This window comes from Balaenoptera physalus (genome assembly GCF_965194825.1).
Source record: "Balaenoptera physalus genome assembly, chromosome: 9".
NCBI classification, from domain to species: domain Eukaryota; kingdom Metazoa; phylum Chordata; class Mammalia; order Artiodactyla; family Balaenopteridae; genus Balaenoptera; species Balaenoptera physalus.
This window is the reverse complement of record NC_138888.1, coordinates 14,975,676-14,999,507: the sequence shown is the minus strand read 5'-3', so window position 1 is coordinate 14,999,507 and position 23,832 is coordinate 14,975,676. Positions and strand designations below refer to the sequence as shown.

At 38.4% G+C, this 23,832-nt stretch overlaps 1 protein-coding gene across 2 annotated transcripts in view; it reads left to right on the top strand.

Annotated features, from left to right (window-relative positions):
* The first annotated feature begins 177 nt into the window (after nucleotides 1-177).
* ARMT1 (acidic residue methyltransferase 1) overlaps nucleotides 178-23,832 on the top strand; it is a 36,603-nt gene continuing 12,948 nt past the window's right edge. The window contains exons 1-5 of one of the 2 annotated variants that reach the window (XM_082474824.1): nucleotides 178-299; nucleotides 2,603-2,708; nucleotides 3,164-3,408; nucleotides 8,773-8,938; nucleotides 12,564-12,603. In XM_082474824.1, coding sequence (XP_082330950.1) covers nucleotides 259-299; nucleotides 2,603-2,708; nucleotides 3,164-3,408; nucleotides 8,773-8,938; nucleotides 12,564-12,603 — 598 coding nt within the window. In that variant the 5' untranslated portion in view covers nucleotides 178-258. Of the gene's footprint in view, nucleotides 300-2,602; nucleotides 2,709-3,163; nucleotides 3,409-8,772; nucleotides 8,939-12,563; nucleotides 16,902-23,832 lie in introns of those variants that run through there. The other variant, XM_082474823.1, reaches the window with a different exon arrangement.

Sequence of the window (23,832 nt, the reverse complement as noted above, 5' to 3'; positions counted from 1 at the left end):
TGGTTGCTTCCGCCTTCCGCCCGCTTCCTTATTCCGCTTTTCTCGTCGCCCTCAGCTGTCCCCGCCTTCGTCCCCGGAAGATCTCCGGGTCCTCGGCCATTGTTTGTCTCTTCTACGGGCACCAAATAAAGTTTCTTCATTCAAAAGCATTTTTTTAATCCACATCCCTCCCTTTCTCAGCTCCTCCCCCGCGCCTGCACCGCCTCCCTTCCTGCGGCGTGTGAAACCCGAGCGTTGGCGTGTGGAGCGCGGAAGGTGATGGCGGGGCCTCCGGTGTCTCTCTCGGCACGGGACGTAGGGTTCGTGTCGCTTTCCTCCCCCGCTCCTCTCCTTTTCCTCCTCCCCACTTTTGCGGAGATCTGGGCCTCGTCGGGAACCTGTGGGTACCAGCGGGGAAGCAGCGGCGGGCCGGAGGCGCCTGCTTCCCGCCACCAGCGAGTTCCATCCCGCCGTCCGGGCTCCGCTTCCCGGGGACGGCGCCTCGGTTTCTAACGGCTTGCGGGGAGGCGAGGGCTAGGCGGCCGGTCTCCGGGCTCCAGGGTCGTATCGGCTTTGCAGCTTCTTCCTTGCGCTGATTCGTGGCTTCTTCCCTGCCTACACGGGAACGGACTGCGAACCCCGACTGAAAATCTCCGCTTACCCCCACCTCTCTACAATGGTGGTTCAGGGGTTTTGATAGCCTTGTATTAATGTGTATCAGTTGACGCGTCTTTCAAGTGGTTCGATACTGTTTTGTTTTTTTTTTTTTGGTTTTGGTTTTTTTTTTTAACTTACGCATGACTGTCTTGAGAGTGTATGCCTCCTTTCAGAGTGTTGCAGCGCGTGGCTTTAATCATATTTTAATTAATAAACCTACTCTGGGGGGGATTAAAGTTGTCTGCAAAAGTTAGGGGTCTGAGATCTGTCGAGAAATGTGTTTCTTCCTATTGCTGACCAGATCAATTCATAATCCCACTATAAAAAGTGCCTGTACCTTCTTGCGTTTTAGGTGTCATGTTATAGATTCTATAACATTATTATATCTGTCTGTATAAATTGAGAGGCCCAATTTATATTTGAAATACGTCCTTACTGCAAAAGATGGCAAAACACAAGAGTACTTGGAAGAAATTGACCGTATCGGCAGTAGATTGAGGCCAGAGAGGCCAATGTCCCAGAATTTAAGCATGTACTCACTTTCAGGCAAATATAGGGAGTGTCTGCGTCCTTAAATTTTGAGTCCTAGGCATCTCTGCTCTCACCCAAGTCCTGGACCTGAGACCTTACCCTTAGAGATGGAAGCCTTTGAGGAAATTTAGTAGCTGGAAAAATAGAATAATTTTCCAGTTAAGTAAAATCTCAAAGGACTGTCACTTCTTTTCGTATCTGCTGCCTTGGAAAATTCAAGTGTCAAGTGATTTAATATTCTTTCTCTTCTCCCAAGGAATTAGTAGTAATTGTTAACAGTTAAATTCTGATCAGAGCAGTTATTATGCATATTAAAACCTACTCACTGTAAAACACCACAGAATCAGAAAACACTTTTCCTACTTTTTTGCTATTTTTTTGAGTTTTATGGTTAACATTTGAGGAAGCCTCTTGAAAAAATACTCAGGGTATATAACCCTATTTTTAAAAATTGCAATAAGGTCTTTGAACTTTTAGAAGTGTGATGATCCCACATTAAAGTTAGAATAGGAGATTTGGGCAGAAGTATTCCAACTTTCTTCATTTTTACTTTGTCTCTGGTGATCTGAAGATATACATGAACTGATCAGTTAAGTTTTGTGCTTTCTATCTAAAAACTGCACAGTACTAAAGTCTTTTTTCTAACCGAATCATGTATGTCCTTAAACTAATTAAACATACAGTGATAATCTGTAACCCTTGATTTTTGCTTGTCTAAAGTCAAGTATATCTTTAATTTTTGATTCAGGTATACTCAAGTTTTGTTCTTCTCCAGCTTTCTTCATTCTTTGACACTTTTCGAAAATCTCTAATTTTCTGGTTGGGAGAGCAAGATGGTAATATGCCTTAATTTTGTTTAGGGGCAGAGAGGATGGAAGGAGTTATTAGGCAGGTAAAGAAGGCAGCAAGGAAAACCTTAGAAAAGAATCAAGTTGGCTAAGAGTATAGACAAAGAGAAGCACGTTCATAAATATCTTTCATTATATTTTTCTAGCACAGTAAAGTCTTTCAGGCAGTTTTACATCCATTGCCTCATTCATCTTTCTAAGTAGAAGTCACTTAGTAAGTAATAGACCTAGGAGGAAAGCCTGTTTGATTTTTAGGATAACTCTTTTTCTGTCCTATCCCATTGTTAAACTAGTTTCTGATTAAGGAAAATAAAAGGAATACAATGAGAAAGATAAGAAAGATTAAGTAGACTCCAGGGTAGAGCCTGGAATTCGAGGCACAAAGAGTGCTTAGCTTTTACCATATACCAGAGAGGTTTTCAGATTTTCCTGTGTTACTATAGGAGTTGGGCAATGCTGGTTTACTTTACAGGGCTTGTATGAGAAGGAATTTGAATTTAAATGAGGTGTTCCAGAAACTGAAAGATGACCAGCCTTCTCGTGTTAATGCTCCTAAGTAATATACTGTGTATATGACTCTTTTCTAGGTCATTTGCATATCTTACAGTTAAAGACAGATTACCACAGATCTTAACCAAAGCTATTGATACATTGCATCGACATAAAAGTGAATTTTTCGAGAAACATGGAGAGGTAAGAATTGTGTTTTAACATTAATTCTTTTTTGGTTAACTCTAACAGAAACACAATAAGCAGTTTTCCCTCTGTGGTAATGGTCATTCCACCTGGAGATAAGTTCATATGGTGAAACTTAAAAAAAAAAGGCAGGCTTGATAAGGCAACATAATGTTGATATGAGATCTGTGTTGTTCTTTGATTTTTCAACTTAAGAATTCTAAATTTAAATGTTTATAATAGTTTTTGAAAGACATAAAATGTAGTTTTGAAATGTATTAGTTTTTTTCTTCTTAAATTTAGATACATAAATATTTGCTACCCTAGAGGAATTATGTATATATGTGTGTACATATATACTTATATTTATAGATGAAATAATTATATATAAATTAATTACATGTAAACTATTCATATATACGTGTGTGTGTGTGTGTGTGTATTTTTTTTTTCTTCCCCCTGTATTTCTGCAGAAAGGCCTGGAAGCTGAAAAGAAAGCAATTTCTCTTCTTTCTAAATTACGGAATGAATTGCAAACAGATAAACCAATTGTTCCTTTGGTTGAGAAGTTTGTTGATACTGACCTATGGAATCAGTACCTAGAATATCAACAGAGCCTTTTAAATGAAAGTAATGGAAAACCAAGGTGGTTTCTCTCACCGTGGTTGTTTGTCGAATGCTACATGTATCGTAGGATTCATGAAGCAGTTATCCAAAGGTAAGTATATAGCCATCAAATAACAAATGTTTTAGATAATTTGTGCTTTTTAAAAAATTATAAAATGATAAGTTTTCAAATAAAAACCAGTAGAAGCCTGTATTCAGTTCAACAGATATTAATGGCACTATTTGATATTTCTGCAAATGTTATTGCTGTAATACATTCTTGGCAATTATAATCCACTTGCCCAGAATAGACCTAAGATTGAATATCTGAATAGGATATTCAGATATAAAAATCCTTATAAAAACTTACTTATTTGTAGAGTAAAACAAAATGTACTTATTGAACAAAAAATGTTAATTTGAAATAATTATTTATATAAAAAATCAAGACAGGACAAAGTAAGCATATGTTTTGTTTATAAAAATAAATAATATGTCAGAATTATTTGGTGAAAGGAGTCACTACATTGTTTTACACACTGTCTTAATAATTTTTAGCTCTTTTTTTAACAGCTAGATTGGAAAAAAATAATTTTTAAAATTAATTAGTTTATTTTTTTTGTCTGCGTCAGGTCTTAGTTGCGGCACGCAGGATCTTCGTTGTGGCGCGCGGACTCCTCTTTCGTTGTGGTGTGCAGGTTTTCTCTTCTCTAGTTGTGGCGCACGGGCTCCAGAGTGGGTGAGATTAGTAGTTGGGGCACGCGGGCTTAGTTGCCCCACGGCATGTGGGATCTTAGTTCCCTGACTAGGGATCGAACCCGCATCTCCTGCATTGGAAGGTGAATTCTTTACCACTGGACCACCAGGGAAGTCCCCCAAATAATTTTTTATAGGTTCGTTTATACTAATTTAATTTTTCCTAGGAAAATTCTGATGGAGAACTGACCTGTAGAGCAGAAGAAAGTGTGATATGGATCATTCTTTTAGTTCACAGGTTACAGAAATACCGGTTTGCTGAATAAGAGGAATCCTTTGGTATCTATTCCTAAACATAGCATAGGATAATTGAAAACAATTGATTAAACCAGCACTAATATTAAAATAAAAAGATGACTTTGGGGAACATGCGTAAATTTGAGTCTATTCACTTTTTTTTGTCTTCATCTTTATAAATTATTTTAAAGTCAAAAGTTTTTGTATTTGCTGAATAAGTATGTTTTCGGTCTTATGCTCTAAAACCAGAATATAATGTTAAAAACATAGCACAGGGCTACCCTGGTGGCGCAGTGGTTAGGAGTCCGCCTGCCGGTGCAGGGGACACGGGTTCGAGCCCTGGTCCCGGAGGATCCCACATGCCGTGGAGCGGCTGGGCCTGTGAGCCACAATTACTGAGCCTGCGCGTCTGGAGCCTGTGCTCCGCAGCAAGAGAGGCCACGATAGTGAGAGGCCCGCGCACCGCGATGAGGAGTGGCCCCCGCTTGCCACAACTGGAGAAAGCCCTCGCACAGAAACGAAGACCCAACACAGCCATAAATAAATAAATAAATAAATAAATAAAATTAAAAAAAAAAAGAAATAAGCAAAACATTCTCTCTATAAATTTGATCTTAAAAAAAAAAAATCTAATTTGTTAAAAAAAAACAACAAAAAAACCCCAAAAACATAGCACATTTTCTGGCTCACAGATCCAAGCAAAAGACTATAGCAAACACTAGGCACTGTCATATATTGAACACCAGCTCCGTTCTAGTTACTTTGCAGCCCAGTGAAGTATAGGTGTTACGATTTCCATTCTACAGTGGAGGAAACTGAGGCTCAAAGAGATTAGTAACTTGCCCAGGGCTGCATGGTTAGTAAATGGTACGGCCAGTATTTGAGCCTGGTCTGTGTAAATCGGATTAGAGCCCTCCTCACACAAGTAGTACATTTCAATATCTTTCTAGGACTAAGGTTAGTCTGACGTTCTGGGTGATGGTTTCATAACTTTGGAAAATATCCATGGTATTAGACAAAGCTGCTGAAGTGCTGAAACGCTGAGTAGCACCCTGAACAGGCTTAGTGGAGTTTGGAAGATAGAAAGGTGACAGGAATGCTGTTTCTGAGTTTGATTTTAGAGGCGGATCAGGTTCAGAGAATGGAAACTCTAAGGCAGGAGCTTACCGACCTGGCTGCACATTTGTCACCCAGTTGGGGAAAAGTTCTTTGTTTTGTTTTTAAACGTACAGATTTGGAAATTGTTACATTAAATCCTGATGATTTAATTTGTCTGTGATGGGGCCTGCATATCAGTTTTTCTCTCCAGGCCCCAGGGAGACTCTGCCCAGCCTGTGCTGCTCAACCCGTAGGTTCAGGAATAGCTTGATAAGAGGGGTAGAGGCAAAATTCAGCTTTAAGTTCCAGGAATGAGAATATTAGTCAGCCATGGATGTGGAACTCTCCTAAGGTGATCTCTGTGGCAGATATTTGAAGGTCCGGGGATTTGTCTGATACTGTACCATACTCAGGTGTCAGGTCAGTGCAAAGAAAGGCTGTCCTACAGCAGAACTAGCACTGAAGTTGTTTGTTTGTTTTAATTGAAGTACAGTGATTTACAATATTGTGTTAGTTTCAGGTGTACAGCAAAGTGATTCAGATAAATATATATGTGTGTATATATATTTTAGATTATTTTCCATTATAGGTTATTACAAGATACTGAATATAGTTCTTTGTGCTATGTAGTAAATCCTTGTTGCTTATCTCTTTTATGTATAGTAGTTTGTATCTGTTAATCCCATACTCCTAATTTATCACTACCCCTGAAGTAGTTTTTAAGTGTCCAATTTGTTAGGGCTCTTATAGGAAGAATTCCTGTCCTGTGTCAGTCACCCCTCCAGAGTGACCAAAGCATGGTCTTCCTAACTTTTGCAGGATCCCAAAGCACACGTTAGCTTTAAGATATGTTTCTGTTGATTTTGCCCCTTACACTGAAACATACTTCTAATTTTCTTTGTCAAGATGTGTATTTTAGTTTTTTTTAGAGTTAAATGGTTGAATAATCTGCAGATCTAAATTAAGATTCAAAGTTTTAGCCATACGTAAAATTTAAATATATTAAGTAAATATACTTCAGATATTGAAAAATGAAAGTACGGAGAAAATGGCAGACATTTTTAAGCTTTTATTAAAGTGTGATATACATGCAGAACAGTGCACATGTCTTAAGTGTTCAGCTGTGTCCCCAGTGGCTGGATCAAGAGGCAGAATTTAGGCCCCTTTGGATCCACTTCTAGTCACCACCATCACTGCCCCTTAAGGGTCACCACTATCGTGACCTGCATTAGTTTTGCCTGTATTTAAACTTCATTTAAATGAAATTTTATGGAGGTAGTTCTGTGTCTGGTTTCTTTTACTCAGCATTACATTGGTGAGACTCATCCATACTGTTGCATATCATTGTAAACCATTCGTTTTCATTGCTGTATAGTATTGCATGATATGAATACATGACAATCTGTTGACCTGTTTTATTGTTGATGGATATTTGAGTAGTTTCCAGTTTGGGGTTATTATGAAGAGTGCTGCTACAAATACTCGAACACATATTCTTGGTGAACATACGTGTGTGTTTCTGTTGCGTATATACCTAGGAGAGAACCCCTTGGTCATTGTGTACACATATACAGCTATAGTAGATTCTAAAATAGCAAACGTTTTAAAATCTGAAATCATTTATAGCTATGTGAGTTTGCTCTCTTAAATATAAGGAACAAGTCTCATTCTTAACATGAGTTGTGACTTTAAATTAATGAAGGATTTGTTAATAAAGCACAAGAACAAGGGTCCACAAACTTTTTCTGTGAAGGGCCAAATAGTCAATCTTTTAGGCTTTGGAAGACACATGGTCTTTGTTGCAGCTACTCAGCTCTAGCGGTGCCAAAGCAGCCATAGGCAGTATGTAAATGAGCATGGCTGTGTTCCAATAGAACATCAGTTATAGACCCTGAAATTTGAATTTCATGTGTCACAAAATCTTCTTTTTTAATTTTTTTCAACTCTTCAAGAATGTGCAAACCGTTCTGAGCTTGCAGATCATACAGAACAGGTGGTGGGCCAGAGGGGGTCTGCAAGCTGCAGTCTGCTGACCCCTGCAGTTGAACCCACGCACCCAAATAATTTTTGTCCTTTTAAGTCACCTCGAGAGACTGATTCACTTCAGCAATGCTGCCATTGCTAAAAACGTCTTTTAATTCTTTGGAACTTCTTTCAGAGCCAGTTTACAAACCTCAAAAAAAGATTAGTCTCATTATTTTTTAGTCACTCCTCATTTTTGATCAAAAATACTTTATTCCATTTGATTTACATGCCTCATTCTACTGAAATTGCTCTGAGTGACTTTTGGCTGTTTCCAAAAACAAATTAAACTCCAAAGGATGAAGGTATACTGTCACTGACAGGACGTTTAATAATGTGCCACAGGTTCTGAAGAAAATCCCCAGAGAGGAATTCCAAAAGTGCTTTGAGCAATGGCAACATTCTTGGACTAAGGGTGTAGCTTCCCAAGGTGACTGACTGAGAAGGGAGGCAACCATCATTTGGATGTGTAAATTCTGGTATGTTTTTGGTTTTGATTTTAATCAATCCCATTGCATCAGCCACATTGCCTTTTTACCCTAAGGTAGGAGACCCATAGAAAAAGTAGCTAATTTTGAAGAACAGATGATCTGAATGTTGTTGACATTTGATTCTGTAAAGTCTTTTATGTTAGTATTTCTGTCTTCTGAGTTATGTTTTTCTTAGGCCAGTATTAATACTATTTGATCTCTCATTGGACAACATGAAGATGTAGCCATGGCACATACATCACCATTGGTCAAAGTCAACTTGGGAGTAAAAGTTGCTAAAAAATTAAAACTCTACACATAAATGATCAAAATTTGTCATTATAATAAAATTTACATTAATATTGTCTGATCTATCTCAAGTAGTCATTGGGTTCCCATAATCTGTATTTGACTCTATTAGTAATCACTACATTGTATTCAACTATTCTGTTTATATCTATATGTTTGTTACTTGGAACCTGGCCACCCTGAGCACCCAAAAGAATGTTTGTTGAACTAAAGCAATTGTCTTGAAATTTTGTTTCTTTTTCCCCTTTTGCCCTGAAAACCCACTGGGTAAGTAATTATAGATACAGTCCCTATAATTATTTAATGCTTCCAGTAAAATATTTGATTAAGGAACATTTGACAGTTAGTTAAAATGAGTGTGGGGATTTATTTTTGCATAATTTGTTTAATTTGATTTATTTTGTGTAATTTGATTATTATTTTTGTGTAACTTGATCTATGTTATACCTAGTAAAAATTACCAGTAATTTTTTAGATGGGATGCTACTATTCTCTTTCCTTTAATAAACTGCAATTACCCAAATGTTAAAAAAAAAAGTACAGAGTTATATAAATGTTTCACTTATGCTTTTTTCCTACTTTAGTCCACCAATCGATGACTTTGATATATTTAAAGAATTAAAAGACCAAAATTTCTTTGAGTCTCAGGAATCTATCATTGCTTTATGTACTCACCTGCAAGAGTTGATGAAAACTATTGAAGAACTAGATGAAAATCAGCTGAAGAATGAGTTTTTTAAAGTTCTTCAGGTAAATGTAATAATTCATCTCCTCAGTTTGTTTATTTAAATAGTTGAAAAATAAACTGGTACACGTTTAACAGCAAAACATGTTTACATATTGTCATTTAAGTTATCAGTGATCATTTTTTATCATTTTATTTATTTTTTTATTTTATTTATTTATTTATTTTTTTAATTTTTATTTATTTATTTTTATTTATTTATGGCTGTGTCGGGTCTTCGTTTCTGTGCGAGGGCTTTCTCTAGTTGCGGCAAGTGGGGGCCACTCTTCATCGCGGTGCGCGGGCCTCTCATTATCGCGACCTCTCTTGTTGCGGAGCACAGGCTCCAGACGCGCAGGCGCAGTAGTTGTGGCTCACGGGCCCAGTTGCTCCGCGGCATGTGGGATCTTCCCAGACCAGGGCTCGAACCCGTGTCCCCTGCATTGGCAGGCAGATTCTCAACCACTGCGCCACCAGGGAAGCCCTTTTATCATTTTAATAATTATCTATTCGAGAGATGAAAATCCATTTAATCTCTGAAAAGGGGTTTTGAAATTTCTTCTACTCCCGCTGGAGGTTTTAGTGGCACAGGAGTCATCTGGCTTCATAGCTCTGTCATTCTTGAGAGATACTGAAGTTCACAGTCATCTGATCGGCCCAGCCTGACTTGGCTTTGAATATTGGCCGTGTCACTTACTTGTGGTTGGACCTGAAGCAAGGTACTTAATGTTTCTGAGCGTCAGTTTCCTCATCGGTTAAGTGAGGGTGGTCCTATGCGCCTCATGATTTGACCTGAGAATTAAACTAGCTTCGTTCCTGTAAGTGTTGGGCAGAGTGGAGCACAGCTGTTGTGCAGTTGTCATCAGCAGGTGGAAACAGTCGGGTGGCCCATGGCCTGTTTCATATGGTTTTATTACATTTCTTCATCTATCTTGTCTTTAGTTTTGAATTCTCATTCAAAACATCCTAAAATTTAAAATATATCATTATAATCAGAACTATTTGAAAGTATGTGGTTTTACACAGCAGTTTCCCCAGCCCTTACTTCCCGGAAGACGTTCGAAACATTTCCAGAAAGAGATGTTTGAAAGTGCTCGGCAGAGAAATAGAGCGGGAAGGGGGACCTGGAGTGGTGGGGGAGGGGTGCAGAGCTGCAGTTTTAAGCCGGGCCCCCAGGGAAGGGCATGCTAAGGAGGGGGGCGGGACCCGAGGCAGGTGAAGGAGGGGGTCCCCTCACGTCTGGGTGGGGCTTCCTGCGGAGCCCTGAGGGGGGAGCCTGCCAGGTGTGTGGGAGACCCTGCCGGGGAGGCCTCAGGGAATGGGGAGCAGAGGTGAGGGCCTGCGGGGCGCGGCTGCACAGAAGCCAGCGTGCCTCCGGAGCAAAGGCGAGGACTTTGGATTTTGCTCACAATGAAGCGGGAAGCTGTTAGAGGGTTTTGCTCAGAAGAGTAACTTTTTTTTTTTTTTAATAAATTTATTTATTTTATTTATTTACTTTTGGCTCCGTTGGGTCTTCCTTGCTGCGATCGGGCTTTCTGTAGTTGCAGCGAGCAGGGACTACTCTTCCTTGCGGTGCGCGGGCTTCTCACTGCGGTGGCTTCTCCTGTTGCGGAGCACAGGCTCTAGGCGCGCGGGCTTCAGTAGTTGTGGCATGCAGGCTCAGTAGTTGTGGCTCGCGGGCTCTAGAGCGCAGCCTCAGTAGTTGTGGCGCACGGGCTTAGTTGCTGTGCAGCATGTAGGATCTTCCTGGACCGGGGCTCGAACCTGTGTCCCCTGCATTGGCAGGTGGATTCTCAATCGCTGCACCACCAGGGAAGCCCAGAGGAGTAACATTAAATGACTTATTTCAAGGATTACTTCTGAGGACAGACCGAAGGCATGAGGGTGGAAATGGGAGATTTGTTACTACAGTGACTCAGGTGAGGGCAGACTGGACCAAGTTGGTAGCATCGGAGATGGTAAATGTCACCAGATTCTGCATATACTTTGAAAGTAGAGGCTACAGAATGTGCTGATAGTTGTGGGATGTGATAAAGTCCTGATGAAACTTTGAGGGCGAGCAAAGTAAGCTGAATGGTGAAGCAGGAAAGGCATATTTTGAGTTTGGAAGAAAAGTGGTCATGGTTCTGTTAACTAATAAACGGAAGTATTATTTCCCCCTCTCACTATTATAGTTAGCTTAGAATTAGAAAAGAAAAGAAAAGAAAAAATCAGCATGTCACTCCCTGCCCCTAGCCAGCCCATTCTTTTGGGAAATAATCTTCTTTGAATATGTTCTTTGTCCCGTAAGTATAATAAATTGTGAAGAAGAAAGCGTACTGATCTATCTTCTGTCATCTAGTTCAGCCAGCTACCCCAAACTGCCACTCTTCTCCCACGTAAAGGAAGCCAAAGTTGTCCCCATTAGTGCTCACGATGACCAGCAGGTTACCTTCCTACAGGAAGCCTGAAGGTGTCTTAGTTTCTAGGGAATTATTGATGTTTTTAAAAGCCACAGCACTCCACCACTGTTCACACAAATATTTCAGTGTCAACTTCATCAAACACTGTTCTAGATGCCGGGCATGTGGTGGTGAGGAAAGCAGACTAGTCCTTGTTGTCATTGAACTTGTAATCCTGAAGGAATATAAACAAATAATGGCACAAATAAATACAGAATTACGAACTGGAAGACGATCTGAAGGAAATGTGCCGTAGGCCAACAGAGACCCTGACCTCAGCTGTAGAGTGCCGTCATGTGTGCCCTTGTATGTTTCTTCATCAGATTTGGACACTTGCGTTATCTTTCTTTTTAAAATAATATTCTTGGTTGGAACATGCACTTTCCTCTTATTTTGAATCACAGAATACTAGAGCCTGTTTGGGCTAATATTTATTGACTACTTCTGTATGCCAGCTTTTGGGTACATTACTTACATGCATTATGTCAGATACTCAGAATAACTCTACGAGCTAAGTGCTATTATTATCTCATTTTTCAGTTGTGGAATTTGAGCCTTAGAGCTTAATTTACCGGTGGTGGTTTATTGGAGATGCTAGGATTTGAACCCAGGTCCGTCTGATTCTAGAGCCTACAGTTCTAAACATGTAATTTTAGTTAGAGCTTAAAAAAATGGGGCTACATACCATTTCCTACAAAATAAACTTGAGTATTTCAAAGTGGAATAATAGATTATTAGAGTTGGCAGAATCTTTAGTTATCACCGTGTTCAATTTCTTTATTTTACAAGTGAGAGAACTAAATCCCAGAAAAGTTGCCAGGTCCTAAGGATGGGGAATTTTTATTTTCTCTTGACTCTGGATTATAAAGTAAACTTTGTAGCCTCATTTTACAGCATCTGATCATGTTCTAATAATATCTGCAAGATGCAAAAACTTTCACTCTGATTAAACAATGTGAGTGCTAAAATCATTCAAACTGTTTTTTTTCTTAAGTTCATTGCATACTGGCTAAAGTTTCATTGTTTTACCTTTTTGATACAGTATACTTAGAGATAATGTAGATTGGATGGACATTTTATATTAAGAGTTTTGTAGAAATGAATTTTATGAATACTTTTAGCAACCCCACCTCCCATTACATCCTACGTAATAGAGTTTTTGTTGGTTATTCAAAAGAAGGGTAAATGTTTTGTGCTTTTTCTTTTTCAGATTTCACTGTGGGGAAATAAGTGTGATCTGTCTCTATCAGGTGGGAAAACTATTTCTCAGAAGACCAATTTAATAAATTCTTTGGAAGACCTAAAACCTTTCATTTTAGTGAATGACATGGAACATCTTTGGTCATTGCTTAGCAATTGCAAAAAAAAAAGAGAAAAAGCATCTATTACTCGAGTGGATATTGTTCTGGATAATTCTGGGTTTGAACTTGTTACAGATTTAGTATTAGCTGACTTCCTGTTGTCCTCTAAACTGGCTACTGAGATCCATTTTTATGGGAAAACGATTCCATGGTTTGTTTCTGATACTACTCTACATGATTTTAACTGGATGATCGAACAACTAAAACATTCTAATCATAAGTGGGTGTCCAAATGTGGGGTTGACTGGGAAAACCATATTAAAATGGGCAGATGGGTTTACCTCGATCACATCTTTTGGACTCTGCCTCATGAATTCAGTGCAATGCCTCAAGTCGCTCCTGACTTATATGCTACACTACAAAAGGCACATTTAATTTTATTTAAGGGTGATTTGAATTACAGGAAGTTGACGGGGGACAGAAGATGGGAATTTACCATTCCGTTTCATGAGGCTTTGAATGGCTTCCACCCTGCACCTCTCTGCAGTATAAGAACGTTAAAAGCTGAAGTTCAGGTTGGTCTGCAGCCTGGGCAAGGTGAACAGCTCACAGCTTCTGTGCCCAACTGGTTGACCATTGGGAAATATGGAATATTTCAGTTTGATGGTCCACTTTGACTTGGTGTAGGAACTCTCAGTTGGGTAGAAAGATGTGACAGTCACTCTTCATCCCCAGAAAAGCTCTGGGAAGCTTGGCTTCTCAGTGCTCTTTTACACACATTCTGATGCTTTCTCCTTTGAACGTTTTGCCCCCACTACATTGTTTTGGGGATAGGCGGATTACACTGGTTACAGATAGTTACATTTATGTTGGAATTTTAGTAACTTATTTCAAGTTAAATGCATCATTTCAAATGGTTTTAATGAACTTATTTTCCATTGGGCAGAAATATACGTGAATTCTGCTTTAAAAGTTAACATTTTTAAAAATACTGTGCTGCATGGTATTTAATATTCTAGGAGGCATGGAATTTTACTCAACTTGATTTTGGGCTCTAGAGATAAGGGCTCAGTGAAGATATAATATATTTACATGTTAAATATGCTTTGTAAAGAGAGGCATTTCTTAACAACTGTGATATCTGAACACACGAAAGTAAAACTTACCTCATAAGTTAATTCTTAATTTTGTTCTCCTTGAATTTTATTTCATTTCAATAACCTGTATTATTTGCACGCATTTGTATTTTGATTGACCTGTAGAATGGGTGGTAGGAAACACAAAATTGAACAGAATGAAACAAATAGTACTTGAAGAAATGTAACATCTTTTACATTCTATTTGTGATGTCCATAATCAACTGAAATATATTATTTTAACACATAAGTGTTTTAAATGAATGGGATTGCTCTACAGTTTAAAAAAAATGCTTTAGGTAGGAAAGATTCTTCTGCATTGACTTTGTACTACCCACGAGTTAATTCACCTTTTATAATCTTACACATTTATTGGTGATCACAGCTATTAAAGACTAAATTTCAGGTCAGTTTTTCTGAAACTGAAATTGGAAATAAACCTGGGAATGTTTTCTTGCACCAGAATAATAAAATGAATTGTAAATTGTACTGAAAATCTCACTGGTTTTATCTTCCAGTGGGGGAAGGTCAAGAAGGGAAGATTAAAAATGAGGTCTTTATGATGAAGAAACTCATAATGTATATTATAGATGTTGTCCAAGCAGTTGTTAAATTATGTCACTTAAACGAAGTGATAGTCTGTGCCCTTGCTAAGTGCTTAAAATTTTTTTGGTAAAATGTTTATATAAAGCTGCACATTTTGAATTTACTCATTTCCTTATCTACATGTGTTCCTGTTTTAAACATTGTTACTAAAATACTGAGCACATGAGAATTACTTGTAGACACTTGCCATAAATTAGAACACAATTGTATATTTGTATTGACTTCATAGCCACAGCATGAGCTATGGTATAATACATTACTTTTTTCCAAAACATGGGATTTTTTTCTATGTTCATGTTTTATTAAGAACATGAGATTATGAGGAAGTAGTTCACCCCCTCCTACAAGAAAGAGAGCAAGGAAACAAACTAGAGCAAGCAAGAAGATGGCACCATGGAAGAGGAAGTCAAGACGGCATTTTAAAAAATGCTTATTTAGCAGGAGGGAGGGGCCTCCTGGAGTTTCACCAGTTGATTTTTTTTTATAATTTTTATTTTTTATCTATTTATTTATTTTCGGCTGCTTTTGGGTCTTCGTTGCTGCACGCGGGCTTTCTCTAGTTGCGGCGAGCGGGGGCTACTCTTGCTTGTGGTGCGCGGGCTTCTCATTGCCATGGCTTCTCTTGTTGTGGAGCACGGGCTCTAGGCGCGTGGGCTTCAGTAGTTGTGGCACGTGGGCTCAGTAGTTGTGGCTCGCGGGCTCTAGAGTGCAGGCTCAGTAGTTGTGGCGCACGGGCTTAGTTGCTCCGTGGCATGTGGGATCTTCCCAGACCAGGGCTCGAACCCGTATCCCCTGCATTGGCAGGCGGATTCTCAACTACTGCGCCACGAGGGAAGCCCTTAACCAGCATTCTTGAGATGAAATTCACACACAGTTCATCCATTTAAAGTGTACAGTATTTTAGTACAGTATGTTCACAGAGTTGTGCCCCCATGACCACAGTCTGATTTCAGAAAATTTTACCCTCTCTAAAAGAAACCCTGCACCACCCATTGGCAGTCACTCCCCAGCCCCCTCTCCTCAGCACTTGGCAACTAATAATCTGCTTTCTGTCTATGGATTTACCTGTTCTGGACGTTTCATATATAAATAGAATATAAAATATGTAGTCTTTTGTGACTGGCTTCTTTTTAAGGTTCATCAGTTGTAAGCTGTGTCAGTGCTTCATTCCTTTTTTTTTTTTTGGCTGAATAATACTCCATTGTATGGATATACCACATATGGGTCTATCATATTTATCCGTTCATCAGTGAATGGACACTTGGTATGTTTCCACTTTTTGACTATTAATGAATAATGCCGCTATGGACATTCGTGTGCACGTGATTGTATGTATGTGTGTTTTCAGTTCTCTTGGGTATGTACCTAGGTGTAAAAGTGCTAGATCCTGTGGCAGTTACGTTTAACATTTTGAGCAACTGCCAGACTCCCAAAGTGTTTGCAGTGTTTTACATTCCTCATGAGGGCTCCAATTCTCCATCCTTGTCAGCACTTGTTATTGTCTGTGTTTTTCATTATAGCCATGCTACTGGGTGAGAAGCAGTATCTCATTGTGGTTTCAATTTGTATTTCCCTGATGATGTTGAACATGCTTTCATGTGTTTATCGGTCATTTGTATATTTTTGGAGAAATGTCTTCAATTCTTTTTTCCATTTAAAAATTAGATTATCTTTTATTGTAAGAGTTTTAATTTTTAAAATTATGTTATTTTTATTTTTGGCCATGTTGCCACGCGTCACGCGGGATCTTAGTTCCCCGACCAGGGAATCAAACCCTTGCCCCCTGTGGTGGAAGCGCAGAGTCTTAACCACTGGACTGCCAGGGAAGTCCCAAGAGTTTATTTTTACTTATTTTTTATTGTAAGAGTTCTTACATCTTTTGCGTACAAGTCTCATCAGATATATAATTTGCAAATATTTTCTCCCATTCTGTGGGGTGTCTTTTTGTTTGCAGCACAAAAGTTTTACATTTTCATGAAGTCTTCTTTATGTTTTTTGTTTCTCTTTTGTCGAGAAACACTGGTTTTTGAACTGCTTCGTAACATCACCTAAGGGCCTCTGAAATGAGGGCCCGAGACACCCAATGGACAGGGCTCTGCCTGTCGCCTTCTGCTTCCCCACCTGTTCCTACCCCAGCAAATTTGGCCTATATATTATGTTTGGTGTAGGTACAAAGCAGCATGATGAGGGAAGCTGGGGCTCTGGAGTCAGCTGGGGGTGAATTTTCCACTGAAGAGCTGAGGGATCTTGGGAAACTTTCCTAAAATATCATCTTCAGTTGTTTCAACTGCTAACAATACCATACTTGCTTAAGTCTGAAGTAACTCCTGGGTAAAGCAGCCTATAAATTTCATGCAACACTTTTTTAGCAAGACATAGATCCAGTATCTTAGGTATATTATGATGAAAATGTGGATGAAGGGGAGGTAAATAATTAGGTGGAGGATGGCGGTTTATACTCCATTGATTTATGTTACTTTTTGATTAAACAGCAAATGAACAAGATTTCTTGAGATGACCCAGCTTTTTTCTGTAATTCAAGGTGGCATTTTGGTGTTTGATAAAATGCAGTAATGCTTTTGAACTTTTTAATAGCCAGAACCCATGTTGTTCAACCTCAAGGTCATGTTTCTATAAAAGAAATTCCCACTGCAACAGGCAATACCAACGTAATTCAAACCATTTTCTTAGATTTTAAGAAAACCCTAGGGTGAATTGAAAACACAGTTCAGAGTTAGAATTATTAAAATTTCCTCTCCCACCCATTTTCCTAACAGCTCCCTCTGCCCAAGCCCTCACTGAGCCTTGTTCTGGAGCCTCTAACTCCACAAAACTTTCTCCCCTCTACTCTCCTATTTCCCTGGACTGGGTGTGGGGAGTCGAGGAGACTCTGAACACTTCTACACATGCGTGTCTTACTACCTTGATAAAGTGCTAATGCAGTGTCTGACATTTATGGTATGCAATAAACGATATCTTGACATTACAGAGAATGAATAAAGCAGAGGGAAAAAATGAGAAAAATAATAAGGATGTTATTCCACCACCTCCAATACTCCTGTTAAGATTTGGATGTATTTCCTTCTCCATGCCTAGACATATTTTTTACATTTTTAAGACAAAAAACAAACAAAAACCAGGTTTGTACTATTTAAATTAAAAAAAAAATTCTCAAGTGGTTTTCCAGCTTCTGAAGTTTTAGTTTGGTTAATTGGTTTTGTTGTTGTCATTTTACTTTTGTAATTTTTGTCTAGTTTGCTATAATTAGTTCCGGCTGGAGGGATGGAAGATTTTTTTTTCCCCTTGGATAACAGTATGACCTGGGACTTAATAATGATCTGGGACTCATAAATACTTGATTGCTAATCCCTGGTCTCCTGTTAACTCCGTGACCTAAGTCACATTCTCACAATTTTACTGGAAAAGGAGAAGTTATTTCTGGTCAACTTGAACTACATTCAATCGCAAACCCAGATTCCCCTAGGGAAACGGGCGTCACACTGAAAGATATCAGCATTCTGGCATCCCCTAGCGGCCACCTGAGTATTCCACGAACCCTGATCTTTTCCCTTCATTTGTAAACTACAGATACTGTTGGGTGTGGAGTTAGTGTACTCTGAGCCATCCAATCAGGGGCCACTGTTCACCTGGTTCTCCTACCTTCCTGCTTTTCTTTGGTGGGTCACATTTCCCCCTTTCAGTTTATTTAACATTCACCTCGCTCTCAGACCTTCCAGAATTTTGGAGAAAGGAAAACCAGTTCTTAGGGAAGACACTTCTAAAATGTTGATTCCCATAAGTTGTACATTTCTTGGGGGCAGCCACTGACTTCTGTGTGTTTGCTCCCCACACAATGTAGAGCACAGAGTAGGTGTTCAATGAATGACTGATTGGTAGGTGACAAATTCTAGCATTTGAAATAATTTTCTTAACCCCCTGTTGTGATGCTATTTAAATTGAAGTCTGAAGGATGAAATGGGTCTACTTGAAATCTGATCAGTTAGACCAGTTGGTGCTTGTTAAATGAATAAAGAAATACATGGTATATAATTGGGAGTGTTCCATAAATGTATGCATCTTTGAATATTGCTTTATCCCTTCAGTATTATATTGTGCTCAGTTTCCCATTTGTTAATTCTTCAAAAATGTGACTTTTCATGGCTGCAAACATTTCATCATATAGCTAGATCGTATTTTGTTTTGCTATGTAGATTGTTCAAAATCTTTGCTATTATAAAAGAAGCTGATATGAACATCTTCAGACAACTAGTACCCATTAAGCTTTGTGAGTCTTCAGTAACGGACAATTATTTGAAGCCACCCAATTATTCTAGTCCTCCTAGAATAATGCTTGTATTAGGCTTTTAGCCCCAAACTCTCAGCATTGAGTAATTGCTTTATATGAGAAGGAAAGTCACTTTTTGCCTTACTTTAAAAAAAAAATTCAGGGACTTCCTGGCAGTCCAGTGGTTAAGATGCTGCAATGCCACTGTAGGGGGCGCGGGTTTGATCCCTGGTCGGGGAACTAAGATCCCACTTTTTGTACTAAGAAAAAAATAATTCATAATATATGTCATGCCGATGACTTTCAATCCTGCTTGAGTTCAATACAAAGTTTAGGCACAAGGGGGAGATCCCTTAGCACGGTAAAGTGGCTGGATTTTTCTTCTGTACTATCAAGTATGGCGATTTCAGCAAGAAAAACTGGCAAGAGTATAATTTTAATTGTTGACTGCACACATTCTTGTGGTTTCAACTTTAAAATCATTATGCTGGAGCAAGGATTTGGTAAAACACAGTAAGGTCAATGACAACAAAACTGTGTCCTCATTCCTTTCTTGGCTGAAATTTTCTGTATACATGTAATGTTTGTGACCCAATGTTACAGTGGTTTATCATAGAAGTATATCAAAATAGGTGAATTTGAAAATAAAATTCAGGAAAAGTGGAAAAAAGAAACAATTTTGTTAACAATGTAGAAAAGTCACCCTAGAAAAAACTTTGTAACAAAATAAAAATAATTGCTTGTCATTTCACTTAAACTTTGCTTGAAGGAAAGAAGCAAAACTGTACTTGTTTCCTTATTTTGCTAATTGTAACACAGCAAGTTAATTTTTACCATGATTCAGAAAATTTAAAGGAACTAATATTCCAATTCTATCTTATATTTAGGAAGATACAAATTGGGCTTGGTATATCTCCAATGCAGAAATTCTGCAACTGGGGTCCAAGGGGTTCAGCAGATAGAATTGAGATGGTCTGTAAGCTTGGGTGAGAAAAAATTTCGTCTTTATTTTCATTAATCTCTAATTGAAATGTAGTATTTCCTTTAATATTGAATATGGGGCATAAACCTCAGCAATATTAGCAGTACCTGTACTTCTGTCAACTGCAAAAATCACAAGTCTTTTCCTACTATGTTACGGTTAGTTCAACTATCTTGAATTATTGTTTCATCATTACATCAAAAATTTAGATGCTTTACCTGGAGAAGTTCATGGCACAAAAACAGTTAAGAATACCTGCTCTTATTTTTCTCCTTTTCTTTCAGTTTTCTTTCTATTTCACAGTTGGTGAAAGCCATGATTTGGTTTATTTTTATGATTTTGTTTTTGAGGTGAAGAAGAGATACATCATACTGTATTTTTTCTTCCCATCTCAAACTTCACTTAATATCATTCCTCTATTGTCTAGCTTGATTTCTTCCAGGGGTCCTTAAAAGAAGGAGAAGATTTCACATGTGCACATAGAATGAGTCATCCTTAATCTTATCATTACAAGGCTTTTTGTGCGTGTGTGTTTGTGTTAGTTTTTGTTTTAAAATAAAAAGAGATGAAAAAGTATTAGGAATGTTCTCCTATTTAGAACTCTTAAAATATTTTAAAGATCTTAAAAATCAGAAATCAGAAAGAGCTGTTTAAAGTATAAAGCAAGAAGCAAAATTCAAAAAATTTCTTTTACATATATTCTTAATTTTTATAATAATTATTGGCAATCAGTGAATAGCAAGCACATTTATAGATACCTTATAACAGAATAGATAGCATTTATGGAGCACTATATTCCAGGCACAGTATTAAGTGCTTTACTCATAATGTGGCATGATATCTTCATAAAACTCCCAGAGGCAAATATTTTTATTCCATTATTCATACAGGAGCACCAAGTCTCAGTGATTTCAAGTCACGGGGCACAAGGCCACTGAACTAGTCAATGGCAGAGACAAAATTTAAACTCTGATCTGTTGGACTCCAAAAGTCAAGTTATGGCTTTTATTTGAAGTTACTATGCCTTTCCCATAATTTGTAACCATTTACTTAAGTTCCTTTTAAAAATGAGTAACTATACTTACTGTCAATGGAAATTTGAGCCATAAGATTATGTGGATGATCAGCCACACTGTGAGTTATTAATATGTTGAAATCTCAGCAGCAGAAGAAATAAAGCTAAAGGTCAATTACATGTTTTAAAATACGTAGAATGGGAGTAGGTGGGAATGGGGATTGTTTTTCTGTATCATACATTTTGTATCGTTTGGGCACTTATGAATTCATGGAATTTTATAGTAGGCGGAACACCACACTGAGAAAGGAAATCTCTAAGAACTTTGGTGTAGAGAGCTGAACATCAGCAAATCCAGTAATGAAAAGAAAGCCTCTCATGTTTCAGGCCACCAACCAGCTGAAAACCAGTGGGTAGTTATTTTGAAGGGAAATTATTCTTGTGACCAGATGGAAGTGATTTAACAAGAATGAACTGGCTTATTCTTTCAACCAAAGGGATGATATAAAAGTTGTTTTGCTATCTTGGTGAAATCCAAAATCTGTTCAAATAAACTCTTCCAATTCTTGCCTGGTCTTTGATAGCATTACTGATAAGTTGTTTAAAATTAAACGAAGCACAATTTTATATTAATCTGTACGCTTATACCTTAATTCTATATTTTTGTTTCGTTTCTCATTAGTTCCCAAATGGAATGTTATTTGAACTGCTGAAACCCTAATAATGATGATCTTACAGGAGACCCATCAGCTACCTTCCTTTATTGAGGGGGGTTCTTGTTCAGAGTTGGTAATGTGGGCAAGGAATCTGAATTCCAGTCCCAGTTATGTTACTAATTAATTATGTGATTTTTAGCTAGGCATTCTATTATTCTGTTACTTAATGTTTTGTATATAAGCCATAAATTTGTTTTTAGCGCTATGATTTTATGATCTAATTGTGTTTTCTGCCATGCACCAAGACAGGATAATCCTATTTACTCTTGCACAAACGTTGGCATTTTACCTTTGTGGAAAATTCTACTTCCTTCTTCCTACTTATTAATGTCATTTTTCTCTCCATAGAAAACATTTGTTTCTATTAATCTCTGTTTAACCCATTGAAAGACTGGCTGGTTTCTATAAGACAAATCATGAGGATATAATTAAATATGTCAGTGAGAAGAACCAAAGAATACAATTTATTTTCAATTAAAAGAATTCACTGAAAATATTGCACACTGTAGACAGAAAATCTTTATAGAACGGAGGAATATTTTATTACATTGAGAAGTCTGGCTTAGCAACAGGACTCCAAAGGTAGAAATTGAAGCTGAGACTGTTGAATGACAATACGAAAGTCACTTTCCCTTCTTTTCTCCTGGCGTGGGCACCATCTGTTTGAACATCCTTCCCTATGTTGGTACCACTCCCTTTGCCAGTGATGCGCTTAAAAAGGGGCTTATGGAGGGAGATATCCCTCTTCTTCTTCTGGAGATGTCCGGAAGTGATGCTATATTTGCTTCATTTTACACACAAGATAAAAGACTCTGAGAGGATAAGAAACTCACCAGTGGTAGCAAGTGACAGGACCTGCATTTGAACAAAGTAAAAGGGCCCAAACCCATAGTTTTTGCCCACACCTACACTGCCTCTCATAATAATAATAATACTCTATCATACATTTTACAAAGCACTTTAGACTTTACAAAAGAATTCACGTGCTATGTCATGTCATCACGAGAGCACTGTGAGATAGGTTATTCTTAACTTGATCTAAGGGAAAAGAGGTTCAACAAGTTTCACACAGCTAGTAAGTGGCTATATTGGGGCTTGAACCCCAAATCTTCCAAGTGTCCTGCCCTTTAATGGTCCCATAAATTCTTTAGGACAAATAGCAAGATCTCTCAGAGATCAGAAATATCTCTCTAGAAAGTTAGACTTTGTTCTATTGGCCCCTGGTTCTCATCCTGTGCTTCTAGTAGCTCTTGGGGTTCCGTGGAGGAACGTTGGGGATTTGGGGTGGTGTGTAAGAAGGAGCCATGGGGAGGCACTTCAGTGGGACTCTAGCACCCCACCCTTTGTCAACTAGGTGAACCAGGGAAATCTCCAAATTGGTCTCGGCTCCTGAAAAAGATTCCAGTTGAACAAAGATTCATTGAAGAAAAGGAGAAAGGCTTGGAAACCATTGCCATAAGTGAAAGGGAGCCATTGGAAGTTTCTGAGGAGGTCATGTTTTAGAAAGATCAATCTGGCAGTTTTGTGGCAGGAAACTTTCAATGTAGAGAGTCTGGTAGAGAGAGACTTAGGAAGGAGGGGATAGAAACAGGAGAGGTTACAAGAGAGGTTACTGGAGAGGATGGGAGAGGGCAGGAAAGTCAGAGCAAGAAGTAGGAAGAGCAAAAACTCAATTTGTCTGGATCTTAGTGTCCACAGGACCAAAATTTTTTTTTGCATATTTATTTTTTATTTTATTTTTAAAATTATACTAAACTCGACTTTCTTTCCTTTGGAGTACAATTCTATGAATTTCAGCACATGCATAGATTCACGACCACCACCATAATCAGGATACAGAACAATTCCATCAATCACCGCCACCCCCCAAACTCCCTCGTGCTATTCTTTTATAGACACCCCTACCTCCACCCATAATTCCTGGAACCACAGATCTTGTTCTTTGTCCTACAGTTTTGTCCTTTTGAGAATGTCATATAAATGGAATCATACAATACAAACCTTTCTAGTTTGGCTTCTTTCATCCAGCATAATGCCTTTGAGATTCACGCATGTTGCCGTGAGTGTCAACATCCAGGAGACTCTGAGACAGGAAATAAGGCTGCAGAAGGGAGCTGTGCCTTAGTAGTGCTGGGGCCTGAACGGTTTTGAGCTGGAAAGAGTAATCATTAGGTGCTACAAACTCTCTGAGGGAATTCATTCATTTATTCCCTTATAGAATTATTTACTGAGGAACAGATATGTGCTATGTACTGTTTTAGGTGTTGGGATGGAGTAATGAATAAAATCAAAATCCTGTCCTCAAAGAGCTTACAGTCTAAGTGAGGGGAAACAAGCCCATGCGTGATTTAATGTCAGGAAATGATATACTCTGGGTAGGGGCATAAAGGAGAAGAAGACCACAAAGTGGTCGGGGACAGCCTTTGAACAGGCCAGAT